At 40.1% G+C, this 21,753-nt stretch overlaps 2 protein-coding genes across 2 annotated transcripts; both read left to right on the plus strand.

Annotated features, from left to right (window-relative positions):
• Nucleotides 1–2,250: 2,250 nt before the first annotated feature.
• On the plus strand, nt 2,251–13,087 carry LOC117732464 (anoctamin-9). Its single transcript, XM_034535421.1, is given in 26 exon segments — nt 2,251–2,362; nt 2,474–2,574; nt 2,577–2,606; nt 3,506–3,580; nt 3,705–3,827; nt 3,924–4,060; nt 4,269–4,318; nt 4,410–4,468; nt 5,233–5,312; nt 6,016–6,150; nt 6,237–6,330; nt 6,409–6,469; nt 7,357–7,439; nt 7,536–7,640; nt 8,046–8,210; nt 8,292–8,328; nt 9,625–9,736; nt 9,963–10,020; nt 10,149–10,246; nt 10,349–10,545; nt 10,645–10,797; nt 10,894–11,041; nt 11,130–11,252; nt 11,436–11,529; nt 11,770–11,882; nt 12,531–13,087. Coding segments are annotated over 25 exon segments (2,403 nt in total). The 5' UTR covers nt 2,251–2,362; nt 2,474–2,517; the 3' UTR covers nt 12,547–13,087.
• Nucleotides 13,088–14,515: 1,428 nt separating this feature from the next.
• sigirr (single immunoglobulin and toll-interleukin 1 receptor (TIR) domain) lies at nt 14,516–21,559 on the plus strand. Its single transcript, XM_034535433.1, has 10 exons — nt 14,516–14,778; nt 15,796–16,065; nt 16,341–16,548; nt 16,633–16,760; nt 17,363–17,521; nt 17,619–17,762; nt 18,088–18,190; nt 18,475–18,625; nt 19,171–19,348; nt 20,866–21,559. Exons 1-10 carry the CDS (start codon nt 14,709–14,711, stop codon nt 21,036–21,038), a joined length of 1,584 nt encoding a protein of 527 aa, XP_034391324.1. The 5' UTR covers nt 14,516–14,708; the 3' UTR covers nt 21,039–21,559.
• Nucleotides 21,560–21,753: the final 194 nt, after the last annotated feature.

Consider the following 21,753-nt stretch of genomic DNA (forward strand, 5'->3'; position numbering starts at 1 on the left):
TAAAACACAACAAACATGTTATATTTTTGTCCGAGGAGCACTTTCTAGGACTGTGAACTCTATATTAAATCTGTCAGCAATCACGCGGATGTTTGGTTTTGTGTTTTGTTCCGTTTTGTTTAGCTTATCCCCAGTCGTTCACCTCATCAGTTTGTTTCTTCTCTACCAGGGAGTTCAGGGAAGGGTCCCGCCTCTTCTTCTGGCTCCTCCCTGACACCTCTCTACCCTGTACTTCCACCCAGGTCAACCGGGTAGAGGCCCCCTATGTCGCCCTTCAAGTGGTTCGCACCGCCCTGCTGCTGTAATTATGGCGTGCTCCTCTGCGGGGTGTAGCCGCCTGTACAGAAATACAGCTGCTTATTTTCGCAACCACTTTTTCTTGAGCCTCACATCGCCTCTCTTCCTCCTCCTGTGGGTTTTCCTGGGTGTGCGCTGCTTTTCAAGGTTTCCAAAACTAATGGAGAAACTCATCTTTAATAACAAGGCACAGAGGGCCACCCGTTTGACATGTTAGTTTTTCTTTTTACAAAAAGAGAAAAGGATGGGAAACAAAAATAGGTCCACAAGACTGTGCGATAGGAATCGCATGTATAAATATACAAAACAATAACAACACACATGCAAGCTTGTAGTGTCATGATCATTTAAAGCAGATAAAGATTGAACAAATATGGACATGTTGGCCTACAGCTATTCAAACCAAAAGACAGGAATGTAGAAAAAAATAGTCCAAATTAAATATACTTTAAGTATGAAAAGTATCCATTCAGATAATGTACCTTTCAAAAGCGTAATGATATTTACATTACATTACAGGATTTCTATTCAGCGCAGCGAAATGAGGTGGTTAATGTGGAGTAAAGTTTGATAGTTTTACTTGTTGGTTAGTTAATCTGTCACACTGCATCATTGTTTAATAGGTTGGTCACATATGTCGTACTATACTGCAATAAGAGGGCCATATAGTGTATAAAATGTAAATGATCAAGTACAGTATAGTTACTTTCCCCCATAGCAAGGTCTCAATCATTTTTCAATGATTAACTATTATTGTTTTATGACTTTTGTTTTGGTACTTCCTCTAAATGTGGACGTGTTGTTTGTTGTCAAAAAAGGGAAATATGTAGTTATGTAGTAGAGGTAAAGCTGATGCAGCAAATAGGAAAACTACTGTAACACATGCACTCTATAAAAAAGGGACAGAGCAGACTCTATCTGAGGAGACTGAGGTCTTTTGGAGACCTTCTTTGACTCAGTGGTGGCATCAGCCATCTTCTATGGAGTGGTCTTCTGGAGCAGCAGCATCTCGACAGCTGACAAGAAGAGACTAAACTAACTTGAGAAGGCCAGCAGTGGTGTCCACTGGATACGGTGGAGGTGGTGGGAGACAGGAGGATGATGGCTAAGTTATCATCCCTGATGAACAACACCTCCCACCCCATGCAGGACACTCTGGCAGGTCTGTACAGCTCCTTCAGCCGCCGGCTGCTTCACCCCCAGGGTGTGAAGGAGAGGTACCGGTGTAGGGTACAGACTAAAAGTCCCCTGCATTCAATTCCAGCTGTGTGTTTTTTTTGTTGGTAGACCTGTTCACAACATTACTTTAAAATAAAAGTGTGTAATACTTAATTCATTCTTGAATTTTGCGCATAATGCAATTAATCGCTGTTAATCACAGAAAAAATCATGCGATTAATCGATTAATTTTTTTTCTCTTTGCCCAGCATAATAAGGCCAGTTTATTTTGAACATGTATAGTAAGATAGGCCTACTTCTATCAATTTAGATTGGGGTTGCTTATTTGCTGTTTAACTAGTTCAACATTGCCAATATCATATTTTTATAAAACACTAATACATACAGTATGTTGAATTTAAGTTTGAATAGTCACAATGATTTATTTTGTTTGTTTTGAAGTTGGTTTGTTGATCAGGGCCTAATAGCCTATTCTGCTATGAGTTTGGACCCACTCAGCCTTCATTATGGACCTCGAAGAGGCTTTTAATGTCTTAATGTCGTGACTCAAAGTGTCGAGGTGAGGCGCTGATGTCTTTTAAACAAATGTCACAGTCAGTGCTGACTGTCAGTCCCAGCCAGCTGTGATTTACAGGCTGTTGAAGCCGCTGCCGCCACCTCGTGGTGGATGCATGCTAATTCTTATCAGTCAGAAGGAGGCAAGAGACATATTCCATTCCATTGCACCTGACTAACCGTGTCGAGAGTATCTCTGTGTGCCCGGAGCGGCTGGAACACACAGCAGACCCCTGTTGTTCGCGTGTCCATTGAACGCACCGCTGTACGGACTCAACTGAGAGAACGAGGTTGGAGGCGATACAGATTGACGCTGTGACATCAGCAACAGGTAGAGTCGCTTTTACATTCCTTAGCTAGTAAGACAAACACCACGTTTGTTCCTAGAGAAAGTACGGAAGTTGCCTGCTGCCTGTTCAAGTGCAATCATGTCATTTTATAGCCGGGCATATCGGCGAGCGGACAGAGAGCCTCTGGGATCTTTGGATGGTGACTGAAGCTTCTTCTCTTTTTTCTATCCTGGAACTCGCATCTGCATTCAGCACCTTCTCATCATGCCTGTCCACAGGAGGCAGGTGGGTGATCTTATATATTCACACATTACACATGGATTATACCGATTCAGAATGAAGCTGTTCTGAGACCAGCTGCTACTCTAACATTATGCCATGTTGAACATAGGCCCGCTGCTTATAACGCGACTATCAGTCCTGCACTTGTCAGACTAAATATTGGACAAGGCCTTTGCATACACCAAGACATGTTCAGGGTTGAATGGGATGTATATGTGCTTCCACCGGTATCATGCTGTTCAGATTGTACGTCAAGGTCTGCCACACCTTCTCTGTGCTGGCAGTGTAAGTGCATAGCCTGGATCAGTTAAAGTAATCGACTTCTCTGACAGTCACTGCAGGTGAATCAGTATCACTACGGTGGCATTCCCTGACACTGACACATCCTCACGTCATTGTTAAACAGGACTATGTTGTGGATCACCTTTCTGCATATTCACAAGATTGATTTTATTATTAAAGGGACAGTGTATTGTTATATTTGACCTGTAGTGCTATTTATCAATTGAGATTGTTTTGGTGTGAGTTTCCTAGTTTTGGAGATATTGGCCTTACGTGGCACTTGGCTTGCGGTGGTTGAAGTGCCAACAATACATTTGAAGAACTCACAAAGGTCTGTGTATTATCTTTAATACCGGGTCATGATTTATGAAGAAACATTGCTGTTGAGTTTTGAGCTTTGAGTGCAACAAGCGAAGTGCAATACAGCCCCATTATATTCATGAGAAGGCAGACGCTTCTACGGCTGTTATCGCCAAAACTACGCAAACACCAAAACAATCTAGACTGATTTATAGCACTATAGGTAAACACAAATGTATATTTTTTTATACCAGTGAAATGAGGAAATTAACATAACTTTGTGAATGACTTGTATTATCTTTCTCATTTTTGTTGTATAGCCCAGTATTGAACTACTGGAATTGATGGGAGTGGTAAAAGAGAATGGCAATGACCAGTCACAACTCCCACCCGTGGTAAGATTTGAATGTGTCGCCTTTAATAACAAGCTAACTAGTTCCAGCTACCTCATTCCCAGATTAAGATTTATCCATATCATTTCTGAACGTCTGACTTTGCCATATGACTATTGCCACTCAGCACACGCCTCTATCATATGACTACGTCCTGGTTGCCAAAACAATTGAGAACCAGGAGAAAGAGGTTTTCAAGAAGCAAACTGAATACATCGAAGAACTGAAAAAAAAGAACTTGAAAGTTACCGTAAGTCTTTAATCAAAAACAAAACAAAAGGTTTCTCTACTGTTGGAAAGGCTACACGATTCTTTCATTTATCTGGTCTTTATTCATCCTATTTAGAAAATCATAGATGATGATCTCGTCTTCTATGGGATTCAAGCACCGAAAGAAATCTTTGAGAAGTACAGGTATCTGCTCAAAGTGTCTGATGCTTGTAACTGGAGCTCGGATCAGAACATCGTACCACTCAGCACCAGGTAAAACATGCTGCCTACAGTAGCTATTTTTTGTCATTTTAAACGATCACAAATGCAAATTAAAGCATCTGTGATTGTTTATGTGCTCCTTGTGATCTTATTTCATATTTCTTTCCATATTGACTCCATAGAAAATGTGACTTAAATAGGATTTTACTGTCTCTTGCTGAAAATTGAGCTTTATAAGTGACACTCGTCCTTGTTTCAGGATAAGGATTGTCCACTTCATTTTGAATCACACCCATATAAGTTCAGGAGGTGAGAAAGAATAACCGTATTTACAATCTCCAGAGGTGACCGAACACCTCATCTTTCATGTCATTCACTCACCTGTTGTTGTTCTTCCCAGAGGGTTTGCGGGATCTTATGAAAATGAAGGTTTTTGAGGCAAGATTCTGCTTGCATGAGGTAAAAATCCTGACATACAGTATAAGCCCTGTTCTTGTACGGCACCTATGATTTATCACGATGACAAATTGCAATATAGTCACCATATAGGTCCCGATAATTGTGTAATTACCAGGTTTGGGATATGATCTGCAGATTAAACATATTGTATGAATAAAAAATGAAAACAGAAGACTGAATCATCCATTTCATAAGGTCAGAATGATATCACAATGATACGAGTAAACCAGTATCCTCCTGCTGAAGATAGTCACACTATTTTCTTACTGTTAAATATCTTCCCTTCACGTGGCCGCTAAGGTGTTTTACTTTTCACAAAGAGCATCTAAAATTACGTAGTAAAACTTGGCAGGAACTTTCCAAAACAATACATCCCTGCCAGGAAAGTATTTGTTCACACAGACGCTATGGGAGAGATACTAATGCAGTGACTCATTTGGGCTGGAGTATGTAGGCATGTGTGTGAACATACATTGATGCAAACAGTGTGTGCACATGTAAGCAATAGAATGCACTCGTGTGTTTACCTCAACACTGTGGGAGGTGAAGACATTTAGATTAAATGTCTAGGAAATTCAAATGTAAAGGCATTTCTGAAGCTTATTCAAAATATGAATCGTGGACGTTTTTTTAATTGCACGTACAGTATAAGCCGGTAAAATCAGTAGATTGTATTTTTGCATTGGTCAGCTTCTGAATTCAGTTTGACTGTATGTTGTGATCACCAACGTGCACAAAGCTCTCCTTCATGTTGGTGATTTCAGAAAAAGAAACAGAGAGAGCTGAAGGAGAGCTGGGCACGATGGACAGCCTGTCTCCAAGGGCAACCCATCACTGCTGTCAGGTTTGGACTGCAACACAACAGCCTATTCATTTTCCTGCTTGATTTTTACAGTTGCAGTTTATTGCAGTATTATTATTTTCCATGTCATCCCCCGACAACAAGACAACAAGCAAACATGTCGCCACCCACGCATGAAGCAGGCATTGTTTGGACTCATTGTTTAATGTCATATACAGCACTTAATGCTGGTACGGATGAGAGCGCTTGTCTTTGGATTCACTTGAATCCAAACAGCGGAACACTAAGCAAACATCACGCCTCTGCTTTTAAGTGAAATAACGTAATTGGATTTGTGTAAGCTTCATGTCAACATGGTAGCGGTGTGATTTTAGCAACCAAGTGACAAGATACACTGTACAGCATCACTATCAGTCGAGTACTTGTTGTCCTCATGTGTTGAACTAGTTTAAGCGACAAGAGGCTTAAACACACCCTTATGAATTAAAGACTTTATGTTTATGTCTTTTTATGTGTTATTAAAGGCCATTTCTTACAGACTTTATCAATATTATACTTTGACAGTATCAATATTGGAAATGTTGGTTTAGTACCACATTCTGTTCTTAAATGTACGCCTCAAAACAGCATGATGAGTCCATTATGTGTATGACACATGTTATAGACATATTATAAAGTATATTTTGTACAGTATACATGCGTTTTGTCATTTTCTCCGGCTGTGTGCTGTGTGTTCTCATGTCAGGAACTACTTTGGGGAGAAGGTGGCCTTGTACTACCTCTGGTTGGGCTGGTACACATATCTGCTCATCCCGCCTGCTCTCATCGGGGTCATTGTCTTTCTTTATGGCCTTGCCTTCTTCAACAGCTCACCCCTCATGTAAGTTTGTCCACAGCTCCACAGTATCTGTGTCATCATAGACCGGCATTTACACTGCCATAAAGAGAGTGCTCATTGTGTTGCAGAAAGGAGGTTTGTGAGGCTGACACGGTCATGTGTCCCCTTTGTGACAATATTTGCAAAGTGTGGAAGCTCTCCGACACCTGCACATACGCCAAGGTACATCAGTGCCTTTACATTGGACGGCAGAATATTTGTCTCTTTGTGCTCACTGATGGTCTCCTGGTTTACCTACAGGTGAGCCTGCTGTTTGATAATAATGGCACAGTGCTCTTTGCAATGTTCATGGCAGTGTGGGGTGAGTTGTGTGTGTCTATATGATATAATTATTCCTGTGTTCATAGCGATATTTAGTTCCCTGTTTAAGATAGACTAGTGAGACATATTACAACCATACTTTCTGCAGATTACATTTTGCTTTATAGCCATTAAAACCCAACCAGATTTAATAAAAGATTATTACAAATCAGGATGCTTAACTCTTCTCCAATGCTGTTTTTCCCAATGCCTGAACACATTTGCCTTTAAAGGACAACTGGTACAAAGTCTTTTATCTGCCTCTCATTTATGTTATCCAACTGCCTGGATGTTTTATGATCACTGAGATATGCACTGCCAAAGAGATGCCGCATCACCGAGAGGACCTACTCGTCCTGGCTTCTCACATCGTAATCAGCCCAGGCCATCTGGCCGTGGGGGTGGTCAAGCAGCCATCTATAAGAACATATCAATGACTTATTCAGCTTTTCTGTTTTTTGTGGATTTTTAAATGCTAACAGTCCTCTTCTCACGTCAAATTGGTATCCGTTGTAAAAAATAAGAGTTCGGGCAAAATTAAATGTAGTAGCACAACTGTGGGGAGAGTACAGTTAACTAGAACAGCCACTGCAAAAAGTAATACTGTTAATGTCTTTGTGTGACAAAGCCCTGTGTCAGTATGCTATTACCAAACGCAAATATGTACGTACATGGCAAAAGCAAAAAACAAATGTCATCAGATGTTAAACCTTAATAAAGAGATGGATATTTTCCCACATTGAGAGAAAGATGAATGTAAAACTTATATCAATCGTCACAAAAGTGGCAAAGGGTATTACCACCACAGTGGATCGCTGTTGTCATTCATATTTCATATTGTTGTTCTAGTAGGTTTTATGGACTCATACAAATCCTTGATTTTCACAGCAACACTGTTTTTGGAGTTCTGGAAGAGACATCGGGCTTCCTATGTGTGCGAATGGAAAGTGTCAGATTGGTGTGAGGAGGAGGTAGGATCAGATGTATACATGACATTACAGTAATAATGTAATACCTGGTCAGTGCTCACTGGAACTATAACTGCATATGTTTCTATTTAACTGTAGGAGGAACTGATACTTGAAATTGTGAACGACGTTAACTGTGAACCAAAAGAATACAAGCACTCCTATCTCCGCAGCATTCTGGTATTGATCTGTGTCACAGCTATGGTGGGTGACTTGTCCTATATCCCTCTTCATGCATGTTCTTTAAAAGTGCTATTTGTGATATTAAGTGCATTTTGATTGCCTCTCAACGACTCTCAACATGGCGATGGCAGATAACCACACACTCAGAGGGAGAGTGACTTCATGTTCTGCTTAGGGAGACATTACCTCACTATATATTTACAGAGCAAACAGTTGTTTGCAGCAATGTTATTGCTCTGAATTCCATATGTATTGCACCTTTAAATACCTTGTACATCTTTAGATCTCAGGTTGAAATAAGAATCCGGTTTAAGTTTGATACGGTTCAGGCATGATAAGTAGTTGAGGGTATTTGTGTTTTCATAGTTAATGGAGGCCCTCACAAGTGTAGTGATACAAGTGAGTGTTTTTTTGGTGTTTCCACAGATATTGGTGATCATTGGCCTGACACACGCTTTGGTGGTGTTCAGGGTGATCGCAGCAGTGCTCTTGGCCGAGGGATCATGGGAGTTCCTGAGCACCCACTCCAACAGCGGAGCGATGATGCTGGGGGCCGTCCTCCATTACCTCATCATCACTGTCATGACACGGGTACGCAGGTCTCAAAATGTGCATCTCGGTCTCCTTTTGGTGGTATTCTCCGCGAGTATGACAATGTCTTCGTCTTTGCAGATCAACAGGATTGTTGCCATGAAGCTCTGTGAAATAGGTATGTTTACTTATGGGTATATTTATTTTTTCATTTCCTAGTTTCCAGGCAGAATTAATTGTTAGTTTGTCAGGTTTACAGTTGTCGGTGTGGTGGGTAGTGAGATCAAATGCAGGGGGGCTGAAGCAGGAAGGCAGGTAATCTGAAAGGAAGCAGGTCACACACAGATAACAGACAGATAACAAGTAATGTCTGGAACACGACAGCAACTACAGTTGCCCAAATTCAATGTCCGCTCACAGACCATGCATACTTTATCCCAATCTTCTTGGAAAGATTACTGACAAATCTGTATTCTTTTGTTAAATAGAACGTCAGGGGAAACCTTAACAAATTCTAAGGACAGGTTTATAGATACATAGCAGCCAAGCACAATGCCTTCATTACATGAAATGGGCCACGATGTACACCGAAATAAGTGTCAGCTGTAAAGAAACGTGATAGGTCAGGTGATATTCAGTGGAACAAAACTCTCTGAGAGGAAACTAGAAGGAAGGTGAGACGTGACAAGAAGAAAACTGCTTTAAAACATTAGAGGAGAGAGAGTCTAGGGCGGAGAGGTAGAATACAATAAAATCTTCTGGTTTTGTCATGTCGAGCTAAGTCAGAACCCCAAACGGTTATAAGATGAGTCTGAAGGTTTGCAAGTTGAATAACAAGAGAGGGTGAAACATCATATGTTTGCTATTTCAATGTTTAAGACAAGAGAGCTGTATCTCTTCAGGCCTCTAAAAACTACCCATCATTACTCGAGTAGACATGCCTTCAATTTAAAGAGTCTTAATCAAAAAAGATGTGACCTGTCTAGAACCCCCAAAATGCTACACACTCTTCCTTTAATAGACCTGTTTCCCATCAGATACTTTTGACTTGTCATGGCAGGTAAAGCACAGGTGTGATTTAACATTAAGTTATGATGTCAGTGAGGCAGCATGCCTTATATCAGGGCCCTGAAACTGTCTCAACTAATTAGAATGCAGCCATCATGAGGTCCTTGATTGCACCTGTGCGTTACCTGTCATCAGTGAGCCAGTCTCGTTCAGCTGTGATGTGTTAGTTACAGTTTATACTAGCTGCCTGTAGAAATAGTAGATTAAAACAATCTTTAGTCTGGAACACTCAAAATTGAATCTTCATATTCTGTGCACCAACACGTAACTCCGAACATATATAGGGGTAACGATGTAATCAACGTCATATTTAAATTCTGTTGTAGTCTCAAGTGTGTGAGATTGTGCCATCCATTGATCAAATAGTGAACTGCATAAAAACTGACATGCAGTCTGTCTTCACAAGAGAAAACCAGATCATTTGCTGCCACAGAGAAAAGCTTCACTGTCAAGATGTTCACCTTCCAGTTCTTCACCTATTTCTCCTCCCTCTTCTACGTGGCCTTTTTTCTCGGCAGGTAAGAACAAGTGGACCAGCCGATAATTCAATATTCACATTTGGAATGTATATCGGTATAAAAATGTTCCGCTCTAGACTCAGATTCCAAACCCATAGAACACATTGTCGAAACCTAAAGGACACGTTAATTAAAGTCCAAATGAAAGAAACTAATTGTCCTTAATTATTAACACCCAGTGTCCCAACCCGACTAATAACGTGTTTTTGTGTGACACTCGTGACAGGATAAATGGCCATCCTGGTGGTTACGTCCGCATTTCAGGGAAATGGAGGCTAGAAGAGGTGTGTGACATAAACATGCGTCTAATTTAGCAACACTGAATGTCCATTTTTTATTAATAAATTGCTGTTTTACCTTACAAATATTGTATCTGATTGCATTTCAAACAGTATTACTCTCCCTTGTGCAGTGTCATCCCAGTGGATGTCTCACAGATCTGTTCATCCAAATGGCCATCATAATGGTACTCAAGCAAACCATTAGCAATGTCTTTGAGTTCACTGGGCCGTGAGTATAAATCAGATGTGTGGATAAATACTCTTTAACAGTTACATCCACTTTACTCACATCGTGACCGGTGTTTTGAAAGCTGTCCCGTGGTTGCATCAGCTGGTTCTGCAGGTGGTTGAAGAGACGAAGAACCCAGAAGCTGCAGAGGAAATGTGCACACTGCTACCTGAAAGATGAATCGGAGACTAAACAAGGAGCTGAACTGTGTGATAACTGCAAGCTCCGAGACTGGGTCAGCAACTACCATCTCAATGATGTGGACTCCTTCAGCCTGTTCCATGAGTTCCTGGAGATGGGTGTGTACTCCGCTGAATGCTTCAACAACAAAAACAGTAGACGCTAGACAAACGCTGGACTGGTTTTGACACATAATATATGTCTTGCTTTCTCCTTAGTGATCCAGTTCAGCTTTACCACCATTTTTGTGGCAGCGTTTCCTCTCGCTCCTCTGCTAGCCCTCATTAATAATATCATTGAGATACGCCTGGATGCCATTAAAATGGTTGCTCTGGAGCGCAGACTGGTTCCCAAGAAAACCAACGATATCGGTGAGCATGGCTTTTGACTGAGAATTAAAATGCTGTCTGCCTGTTTATATTGGAGATACAATTCTCCTCACTCACATCAGCGTCTCCTTTCCTCAGGAGTGTGGATAGACGTGTTGGAGGCTATTGGTGTCTTAGCGGTCATTGCAAACGGGCTGGTCATCGGTGTCTCTTCAGACTTCATCCCTCGATTGGTGTACCGCTACCGCTATGGCCCATGTGCCAACGGCACAGTGACGGATGTTGAGTGAGAAATACTCCTCGAAAATGTTTATGTTCTGTCATGTAATCTGCAACACCCACTTTACAGTAAATAACTTCTTCTTCTTTTCAAGCTGCATGGCTGGATACATCAACAACACTCTCTCAATTGCACGAATGGACGACCAGAACATAGTCAACGAGTTTTCAGCCAGTCAGATGGTCACTGCTGGTGGCTTGAATGTCACTTCCTGCAGGTGTGTTCCCCTTTAATCATATGTGTCTTCAATGGCTGAGGAGTTATTAGGTCAGAAGTTATCATGAGGACAGAAGAAACCAAAGTCCAAACATATCATTTGAGTCAAAAGCACTGAAACTGCTCTGTGTGATTGAGAGATCAGAGAGATAACATCCACAATATGTTCTGTTTTTCTTCACAGGTATAAAGACTACAGGAGCAATGAGGACTACAGTTTTACCCCACAATACTGGTTAATTTTAGCTGTGCGCTTTGCCTTTGTCATCCTGTTTGAGGTAAATCTTAATCATGACCAAACAAGAAACCACCAACCACATGTTCTTATACTGATCTCTTTCAGCAGTTGTTTTTAGTACAGTAGCACCAAATGCAACACGCACAATGTCCTCCCAACTGTTTCTCATCATCGTTGATCTTGGTTATAACAAAATCAGTGAATGTTATCTTTAATGACCCCTCATTTTCACAGATAGAAAGGGAGATAACACACTTAACATGTTCCTCTCTGCTTGCAGCACGTTGTTGTCATATGCAAGTTTGTTGCAGCCTGGTTTGTGCCCAGTGCTCCCATGCAGGTCAAGAATGATAGACTCTTTGATAAACTCAACAGACTAAAAGAGGAACTCAGGTGGGTCTCAAGTAATATGTGGTTATATTGTTGTTGGCAGCCGGTTGCGTAAAAAAAAAGAAGGAAATCTTGCTCTTTCGCTTTTGAAATGTTATGCGAATGCACTGGCCCAGTATTGGAGGGGAAACTGATCTTATTAGGTGGATCTGGTATCGGCCATGACGTGACCCATTACTGACAGTTTTAACACGTAGGGACACAAGGTGCTCCCGGGATATTTGTGATGATCTCAGGAGCAAGACAGTCTATCTTGTGTTTCACATCACATCCAGCAGACATTCTGACTTTGGAAAAAACTTTGAGAAACTTCATCCTGACTGTGCTATTTTATCCCACTGTATAGGCACTTGCATGTGGCAGTGTTTACTTTAGAGTTTTCTAAAGCCAGATCTCATCTTCATGAATGAATTCTAAGTGTTATACATTGAAAAAAATAATATTTCACGCAAATGATACTGGAATTTAACTGAACCCTAATTTCCTAACGGATGATTTATATATACAAAATGTGACATTTGAAGCTCTAATAAATTGTTTATTAACAAATGATACATATGTTTTTAAGATGTGCTTTATACTGTTGTGACCACTCTCAGTTTCCTTGACATAGATGCCGCGACTAACCAACCTTTGTTTCTTTTCTTGCAGTTCATTTGAAGCGTGATCCCATTCAAACACTTGAAGTTTACAGGTTTTCCCCTGAGCCCAGTGTTGCCTTGTGCATTAAAGTGTCCAGACTGTCAGTGTTGAGTCAGCCTCAAAGCCATTCATTGTCTTTCTGAAGAGTTCAGACGGAGGGCTCTCACTCTCTTTTATTGTTTGCATTCAAATGTTAATTGGTGGATATCTGGATTCTCATCTACTAAACAGCCTTTGAAGCTAGACATTTTTTTTCTTGGACAAAACAAGTGTACAGTAACTGATTTTACTGACCACGAGATTGTTCTTATTCTATTGTAAGAATGCACTGATAGCTTACTGTTGGATCTCTATACTTGTGAGACGCATGTGAGTGTTTTTATTGAAAGCCTCAAGATAATTTATACTGCTACTGCACATACAGTACTGATTGTGTGTTACTATGTTGCCTTATAGTGTAAAAAAGCGCTGTGATGATCGTCATTACTGCAGATAGAGTCTGAAGGTGTCTTTTGTAAACCAGACACAAACATGTTTTGCATTATACTATTTTATATTACTGAATAAAAGAGGAAAACTGAACTGATAGACTGAAATGTCTTTTGAATTTAAGTGTGTCTGCTAAAAGGTGTGTCAAAGGTAATGTTTTTCATTTGCCAAATTACACATTTAAGAATAGAAACATTCTGATATTTAAGTAATAGTTACATTTACGTTAGTATTTTCCTCAAGTCATCCTGGTACATGTTTATGGCAATTGTGGGGATTTAATTACCCAAGGATATTATATAGTATATATATATATAAAGAGAAGTCACACATGGTGTATTTTAAGGGCTGATGCTACTAGTCTCAACATCTTTACATTCAAGAATATTATCGCGAAATGCATCCACTTGAAATGTATTGAAACAGCATTTTGATCATCATATATAAACAAAATATATTAGAACAGTATACCACTCTCTCACGAGGTACCAATATAAGGGTATTATAAAGTTGTAACTTTATTAATGTTAAATAAAAAATTGACAATTATAAGGACACTTTTTGCGTTGTCAGGTTTTGAAAAAACAGGTTGGACTGTTGGACTTAATTTCTGGAAAGGACTGCTTTGTAGCTGACCCGAGCCGGACAATGGTGAAGCGTACTGATGTTTCAGAAATCTTTTATTCTTGAGCCTTTTTGTGAACACAAATTTAAGACTGTCCTTTTTTCCATTAAGATCCGGAAATCACCGTAAGAGCTATGGAACAAATACAACAGAAATGAGCTCTACAAATACAAATTAATTAAAATAAAGTCACTAAACATGTAATTAAAGCCTAAATAAAACACAAAGTACCTTGTTCCCGTTCCAGCTAGCTAGGTGCTTAGCAGTTCGTAGAGTGAATTATAAGAGTAAATACACATGAACATTCCTTCTCTTCAGTACACCGTCAATTAACGGACATTTGCGATGTCAAGTTGCGACAGGTACATCTATTTCCGGTCTCACCGGAAAAACTTCAAAATAAAAGGACCCAAAAAACATACAACGGCACTTAAAAAATAAAGTCTTGCAGGAACTAGTCACCATATTAATGGAACGTTTTCAGAGTCATTTACACTGCTGAAAATCCATTTATTAACTGTTTTTTACACTTTACTCTTGCTGTAAACATTTAGACTTTAGAATAATGGGTTATTATAAAGTATGTTATACACTAATTATTTGAAAGATGTATGAATGGATTAACAGCGTGCAGCCAATAAGATGTATAACCACATCGAGATTTACATTTTATTTACCACTTACTGTATAAAATGTGGCTTATTAGAACGAGATACTTTTGAACGTTTAACTTAGAACAAACGCTAACTCTGAAATTACTAAAGATATCATTATATCAAGGACGCACGAGACGTAGATGTTGTATGTTAGTGAGTTTTCCGGTCTCCTCCCAAGCGTCCGCGTAGGTGAAACTCCACGTGACCACCAAGAGCCAATCGCCAGAAGAGTTTCAGGTATCTTCAGGTGCAGTAGATCAACCAGTATGCTGGCGGCTGCGTAGCCATATGCAATGTAATGCAACTGTAATAATCAGTATCTTATAGGTAGTGATGTAGGTTTACAAAATACTCTTCACTCGGCTCACGTGTGATCTGTGATCAATCTGAGGAAGAGGAAGAGGAAGACTGCGGCTCATGGCTCTGATTCTATGCGCGTTTGTATTGGTGTTCACCGGGAAATGGGACAAGTCTGTCCTCGCAGAGGGTAAGGATGTACAACATGTAATATTATGCAAACTTCAATGTACTCATATATCATAGGTTTACTCTTTATCGGTAAGTCCGGTTTTAAATTAACTGCATGTGTTGATAGCTGTAGTATTCAACGCATTATTTTTGGTATATTTGACCATTACAAAATGTTCGTCACAGTAAGGTTTATGGGATGCTGGTTGGGTAAATACCAGGCCAGTACACATGTGGTCAGTACAGGGTCACAGTATCTGTCACGCGGTCACATGCTGTTGCCTGGAAACATTGAGCCGGACTTCGGACCCGGATGAGTGTCACTTTGTTTGTTTTTGTTTAAAAATAGAAGAAAAGAGGCGAAAGGGAGCCAGAGAGGAACCAGAGCAGGCAGTTGTGCTGGTTTAGTCAAAGTCCCGATGAGCGCATGCGCAGAATATCTTGACGAACAGGTCCAGATTCTTAGAGCAGCGCTCATGAGTTAGAATTGTCCGACAGGTACTTTAAATATGTCCTGATAGTTCAGCGTGACAGTTCGTTGTTTTCATTGAACACCAATAAGAAGATCCAGTGCTTTTTTCCCCCTTTTTGTCTAAGTCAGCAAATCTGGCTTAGACGAAAAGTCTGACTTTGCTCAAAGTTTGCTGAGTTCCCCTTCATACACCATTAGACACTTAATCCTCTTTGCCCAAAGCTCAACAGTCTTCTGATGCTGTGCAAAGGGAATGCCCACTGTTAACGTCCACATACGGTGGGATAACTGGTTTCTCTAAAGGAAGTCAAGTCACTTTTATATATATATATATATATATATATATATATATATATATATATATATATATATATATATATATATATATATATATATTATATAAGGTATTTGTTTGCCGAAGTAATTTGACCACAACACATACATTCCATTTCTTAATTATGTCATTGTTAAAATAAAATTGAGAGATCAGAGCCAGTTTTTGTTGGCTTGTTGCATCCACAAGGTAAAGATGACTGTGTAAACCCACTTTCTCTCTATCTGTAGCTCAGTCTTGTGTGGATGAGAGCAGGTTTAAGGAGCAGCTGCTCTATGTGGGGCAGCAGAGGCCTCCATATCAGCTCAACTGCCCTCTGGAGCCCCAGAGCTCCCTTCAGCCCCAGCTGACCTGGCAGAAGGAGTGTCAGCCTCTCCCTACTCAGGGAGGAAAGGCCTACCTGGAGTTTGCCAGCCTCACCTTGCAAGATCAAGGGAACTACACCTGTATGCAACAGAGCAACAGGACAGCCTCATTCACTGTGCGTCTCATCGTTAAAGGTAAGTATTATTTCCACATGTAATGAAGTCATCTCAAACCTGATCCTGTGATTATGTGACTCTTCACAGTTACCTATTATCTGTTCCTGAAGTAACCTAGAGTTTATAGGGGAGGTTGAAGGGGCCAGTTGAACGACTACATCTGCAAGGACGCATTTAATTTCAGCTTGTCTTCCAGCTGCAGTCTCAGGCTTTACCTGGCAGTGCACATAAAGGCCTCTATTGTCTGGAGCTCCCGGAGTGAACACAGATAACAGTGGTATGTCTTTCCACAGAGTCTCAGTGCTCCAAAGCCCCAGAATTTAAGCCAAATGGGGGCTCGAACGGACTCCGGAGGAACGTGGAATGCACTGTGACACTGAACTGCACTGCTCTCCTCCAATGGGACCCAACAGAAGAGCACTGTGACGGCACGCTGCAGTGGAGTAAAGATGGCCAACCCCTCAGCAATCACACACATTACACGCAGAATACCTCCTCATGGTGAGCTGAAGCATTTTAAATACCAGTGACATGCACCTGCATTGAAAGGGTATTTCAAAGTGACATCACTGTCCTGCATATTAGGTCTCCTGTTGTCGGCCAGCTGATGGTGAACAGTCTGCTGGTGATCAACCTCACAGAGCTGGATGCTTTTGGGCTCTACAGCTGCACAGTGAGGAACCTTTCCTCTGACTTTAGTCTGCCGTACTCAAGTAAGATAACTACAGACACCAACTTATATATACCAAGTTTCTTACATTATGTCCTGCATCTTGTTTTCTATTTCCTAAAAGAATATTACCCACCCAAAGACGAAAGAGACACACAAATGTGACTACGAAGATTAGAGAAAAGACTCTAAAGAGAAGCCGCGGTTATGTACTTATGTATCAAACATTCTAAAAAAACATATGAAAGTGTATTGTAGACACGATCAGTGTGCTCTGCAGCAGGAGAAAGGTCTACACCAAGCATTCAGTCTGTATCATTTTACAGCATTTTGGCAGGAAGCCTGGCCCAGCGTGTAATCAGTCAGCCTTGTGATTCACAACATGAATTGATTGTGATTAATGTTACTTCTCCCTGATAATGTGTACAGTAATGAACTGTACAGAATCGCTCTACTGACAAAATCCATATTCCGTAGTTTAGAGTTTTTTCAGTATTACATTACATTTCATTTAGCTGACGCTTTTATCCAAAGCGACTTACAATAAGTGCATTCAACCATGAGTAAAAACTCAGAACAACAAGAATCAATAAAGTACAGTACTGATTGTTCCTTTTTATTTTAATGCTAATTTTTGGTCCACAGACTCTTTTGTGTGCTCAGACGGCCCCAACCACACATCTGCTGTTCTTGCAGCCGTCTTTCTTCTTCTCCTCCTGGCTGTAGCTGCTGTTGTATACTCCAGGTGTCACTTGAACATCAAACTCTGGTACAGGAACTCCTACGGAGCCTATGAAGTCAATGGTGAGGCCTCTGAAGTGATAACATTAGGCTATAATCATGTATAAGACTATACAGTAGTATCAACACCACTGGTATGTTTGTGTCTCCGTGTCTTCAGATGGCAAATTATATGATGCCTATATCTCTTATGTGAACAATGATCACGACAGGAAGTTTGTCACCTTTATTCTCAAACCTCACCTGGAGAATAAAATTGCGCTCAAGGTGCAACTCAATGACAACGATATTCTACCTGGCTCAGGTAAGATTGATGTCTGTCTTTATAGGACTGCATGTTTATGCAGTTTCTGTTAGTTTTAATCTTCGAAACCCAGTCATTACCTTCATTACCTGTTATTCTACCGCCTGTTTCAACCACTTTGAAACACGGAAGCTGCAATTTGCAACATTACTTTTCTAATGATACTCTTGAGACGTTTCTCTAATCAAAATAAATGCCTCAGACTTATACATTTATAAATGCATCTTTAATTTGCATAGAATTTGTGTGACCATCTGTTTGAAAGCACTTTTTATGAAACAGGCTCTTAGTCATAACAATGCACAACATTATTATTTGTCTCCAGAACCTTCTGCAGAGCTGCTCATGAACATCAGTCGCTCTCGGCGTTTGATCGTGTTGCTCTCTCACGCTTACCTGGAGCAGGACTGGTGCTCCAATAACTTCAGGTCAGAAGAATTTAATGTAGAAACGATTCTTTTCTAGAATTTTATTTTCACATTTTCATTTCCTTTATTATTTAAACTCTTAAATGTAATATGCCCTGCTATTTTATTGTATTGTATATGTGTAAACATGTTTGCTGCTGCTTCACGAAATTTCCCTCTGGGGATGAGTAATATCTAATCTAATCTAATCTTACAATACAACACTTGAGGTCAGTGTTGCTGCAATGTGGAGCAGTGTCTGCGGTATGCCCTGGCATGATGTACTGGAGCTGTGTGTGTTTCAGACAGGGCCTCCTGCACCTGCTGGAGTTGTGTCAGCGGCCCGTCCTCATCATGCTGGAGGGTCAGTCCAAACGCATGAGGCCTGAGATCAAGCAGCTGCTCAGTGAGCACCAGCACCGCCTCACCATACTCACCTGGAGGCACAACTCTGTGGTAAGAGTTAATAATAAGAATAAGAATAATACCCATTAGTGCTTTCTGAGCAAATGAAAGTCAATAACATACAAAATACAGTATGAGTAAACACCAATATGTTTCTCTCAAAGGAATAACCCTAAAGTTAAATTGGATTTTAGCCAACCTGCATGGAATGGATATATTATTGTATACATATGTGCAGAATATCGATAATGTTTATAGTTAGTTTTTTAGACTCTGTCTCCCACTGAAAGAATGTTACACATTTACATTACAGTGAAATAATCATGTGAAAATCATTTTGAACTTGGTTTTAAATTGTTTCCAATACATGAAATATGTATGACTAAATCAGCAACAGAGTTTTGAAAAAAAACATCCATGGATATCAGTTTGTATTAACGACAATATTATAAAACATATTATATATATATAAAAATTGTGCAATAATGTAGGGGGAAAAAAGTACAGCATATACTATGTATGATGATACATGCAAGTAAGACTTCTGCAGTCTGTAATGGTGGAGTGTTCGGTCCCTGTGTTTTCGGTTTCCACAGACTCCGTTCTCCGTCTTCTGGAAGGAGCTGGCCTTAGCGATGCCTCACAGAGTCGTCTTCCGTAGTGAGTCTGCAGGCGACCCTCAGACTGTGCTCCAAGAGGACAAGGACCCCATGCTGACCCTCGACTCCGAATTCCTTGACTGCCACTCAGACACAGACCCTGCTGGAGATCTGGGTAGGAACAGCAGCCACAGCTTGCACATGTGTTCACATATAAGCACATGATGCATGTGCTTACTTGAAGAAAGTTAGATGAAAAGATCAACACCACTTTAATATGCTTAAACCCATAAGAACCCAGACCCATTTCTCCTTCAAAAAAAATTATGGGAGACATAAAACAGATTAAATAGACCATGTAGAACACATTTCTGACATTGGTTTCAAAATAGTGTCAAAGATCTTGTAGGTCACATTGGGCTTTAATGGTACACTTCTTTTGTTAATAATTGAATTCATATAACATTATTCTTTTGTTTACATTTGTTTTAATATAATATATAATATGCTTTGAATTGAACAATATAAAATATATTAGCTAAATATCATTGCATCAGCCAAATTAACTGAGCAGATCATAATTATGTTTCTTAAATGTGCATATATGTCACATTAAGTTTTTCGTGAAATGTTAAGTTTAATTCCCGAAGTGACGTATGTGTCACAACAATATTTGTTTTATATCAGTTTGTTCAAGAACTGTGTTCACAGCAAGTTCAATATAATAAAGGACATGTTATGTAAGCATTATAATTCTTAAATGGGTGAATCTTACATTTTATTTTATTTTTAATTTTTAAATGTAGCTACTTCTGTCAGATCTGTCACAACCGGGAGCAGACATCTTGGAAATGTTGTTATGGGAACACAAAATCACATGACCTGTCACATGACCCACCAAGCTGTTCAGTAGGGGTCACTTAGGGACTTCATGAGTTAAAATCAAGGATAAAGCTGTATAAGGATCTTTCCAGAATATTTACCGTGGGTCCTTATGAAGCTACAGTCGTTTATCTTGGTTTAGCACAAAGACTGGAAACGGGTAACGCCTGACTGTCCAATGGCTCTAGTGCACCTCAAGAGCACACTCGTTAACACAGAATCTTTTGTTTGATTAATCAGCTCAGATACAGACGTGTATAGATTACAGGTGGCCTTACCGTGACTAAAGTATTTAAAAAAGTTACTCTGCCTGGACAACAAATAGTCCAGCACTTAACCCAACGTAAAACACAGCCTGATGTTTTTACACACACGTTGGTGGTGGTTAACTTTACAGATGCTGGTGAATCGATTTTATTTACAATAACAAAGGTTTGTGTCTCTGTCTGCATGCTAAGCTAAGCTATCAGGCTATTAGCTTCACAATGGGAACGGACACATATGAGAGTGGTATCAATCTTTTCATCTACTTCTCGAAAAGAAAACACAAATGTTTCACAAAGGTTCTTTCAATGAGTGCAGCTTTGTATGGGGCGGCCTCTTGTGTATTTTACTTTGAAGCTGTAACTGATGTTTTCCTGTGCATGAATGGAACAGGAATTTCATTATAAATTCAGGAAAGATTAGTAATTTATCTTAAAAATCATGATGCAGCACAAACAGCACAACACTTTAGCAGTGAATAACATATCATGTATTTGCATTAATTTGGGATAGATGTTTCACCTTTGTTTGCTCTTTCTGCTGCAGGGCTGCGCCTCCCTGTGTACAAGGCTCTGGCCTTTAAGGCCCCCGTCCTCCCTGCTGCTCCCATCACTGCAGCTGAGCCCAAATCCTCCGACATCGACGTGTCGGACCTGGGATCACGCAACTATGGAGCCCGCTCAGACTTTTACTGCCTGGTCACTAAGGAGGACATGTGATCCACACTCCCCTCTCTGCTACTGATGTATACACCTACAGGGAGATCTTTATGAGCATTGCTTTTTTAGTTTTCTAGTAAATATGTTTTTCTTTTATGTACAGTGTGTGTTGAAATCAGGTTTCCACTTACCAAAGACTGATTTTTATTGTTTTTGTGTATTTTTTTACTGAGAATTCTTTTTGTCTGAAATATTTGTTAATTAGGGAAAGAAGTCACGTTTAAATTGTCATTTCACTGCCAACATCTCTCATAAATTCCTCAGCAGAGGGCGGAGTGAAGTCAGATAAAATGAAGGAATTCTGCTTCTTAAGCAGATTTTCACAATTTTACAATTGTAAATAAAAGTCAGATTTAAAGCCAAAATACTGGTATCTGTTTGCACACTCATCAGCTGAAGCAGGGCGATGCTCATGACTGAAGAACTCATAGTTCTTGATATTTCTACACGGGGAGGTGTCTGTGTATGATGTAAACAGACTGATTACACAGCAATATTGCTAATAAAGCAGTTTGACCACATACTGGGCTTTTTCTCTCTGTAAGGGCTGATCTTTGTCCTCACGTAGAAATGATTACAGTACCTGCAATGCAATAAGAGCCTAAATAAGGGCGCAGCAGGGAAGGTCTGCTATTGTTCCTGTCTAAGCAGGAGCAAATATGTAAACAGGGAGTGGCCGACATTTTACCACCTCAGTGTCACTCTAATATAGTCG

This window comes from Cyclopterus lumpus, chromosome 6 (genome assembly GCF_009769545.1).
Source record: "Cyclopterus lumpus isolate fCycLum1 chromosome 6, fCycLum1.pri, whole genome shotgun sequence".
Taxonomy (NCBI): Eukaryota; Metazoa; Chordata; class Actinopteri; order Perciformes; family Cyclopteridae; genus Cyclopterus; species Cyclopterus lumpus.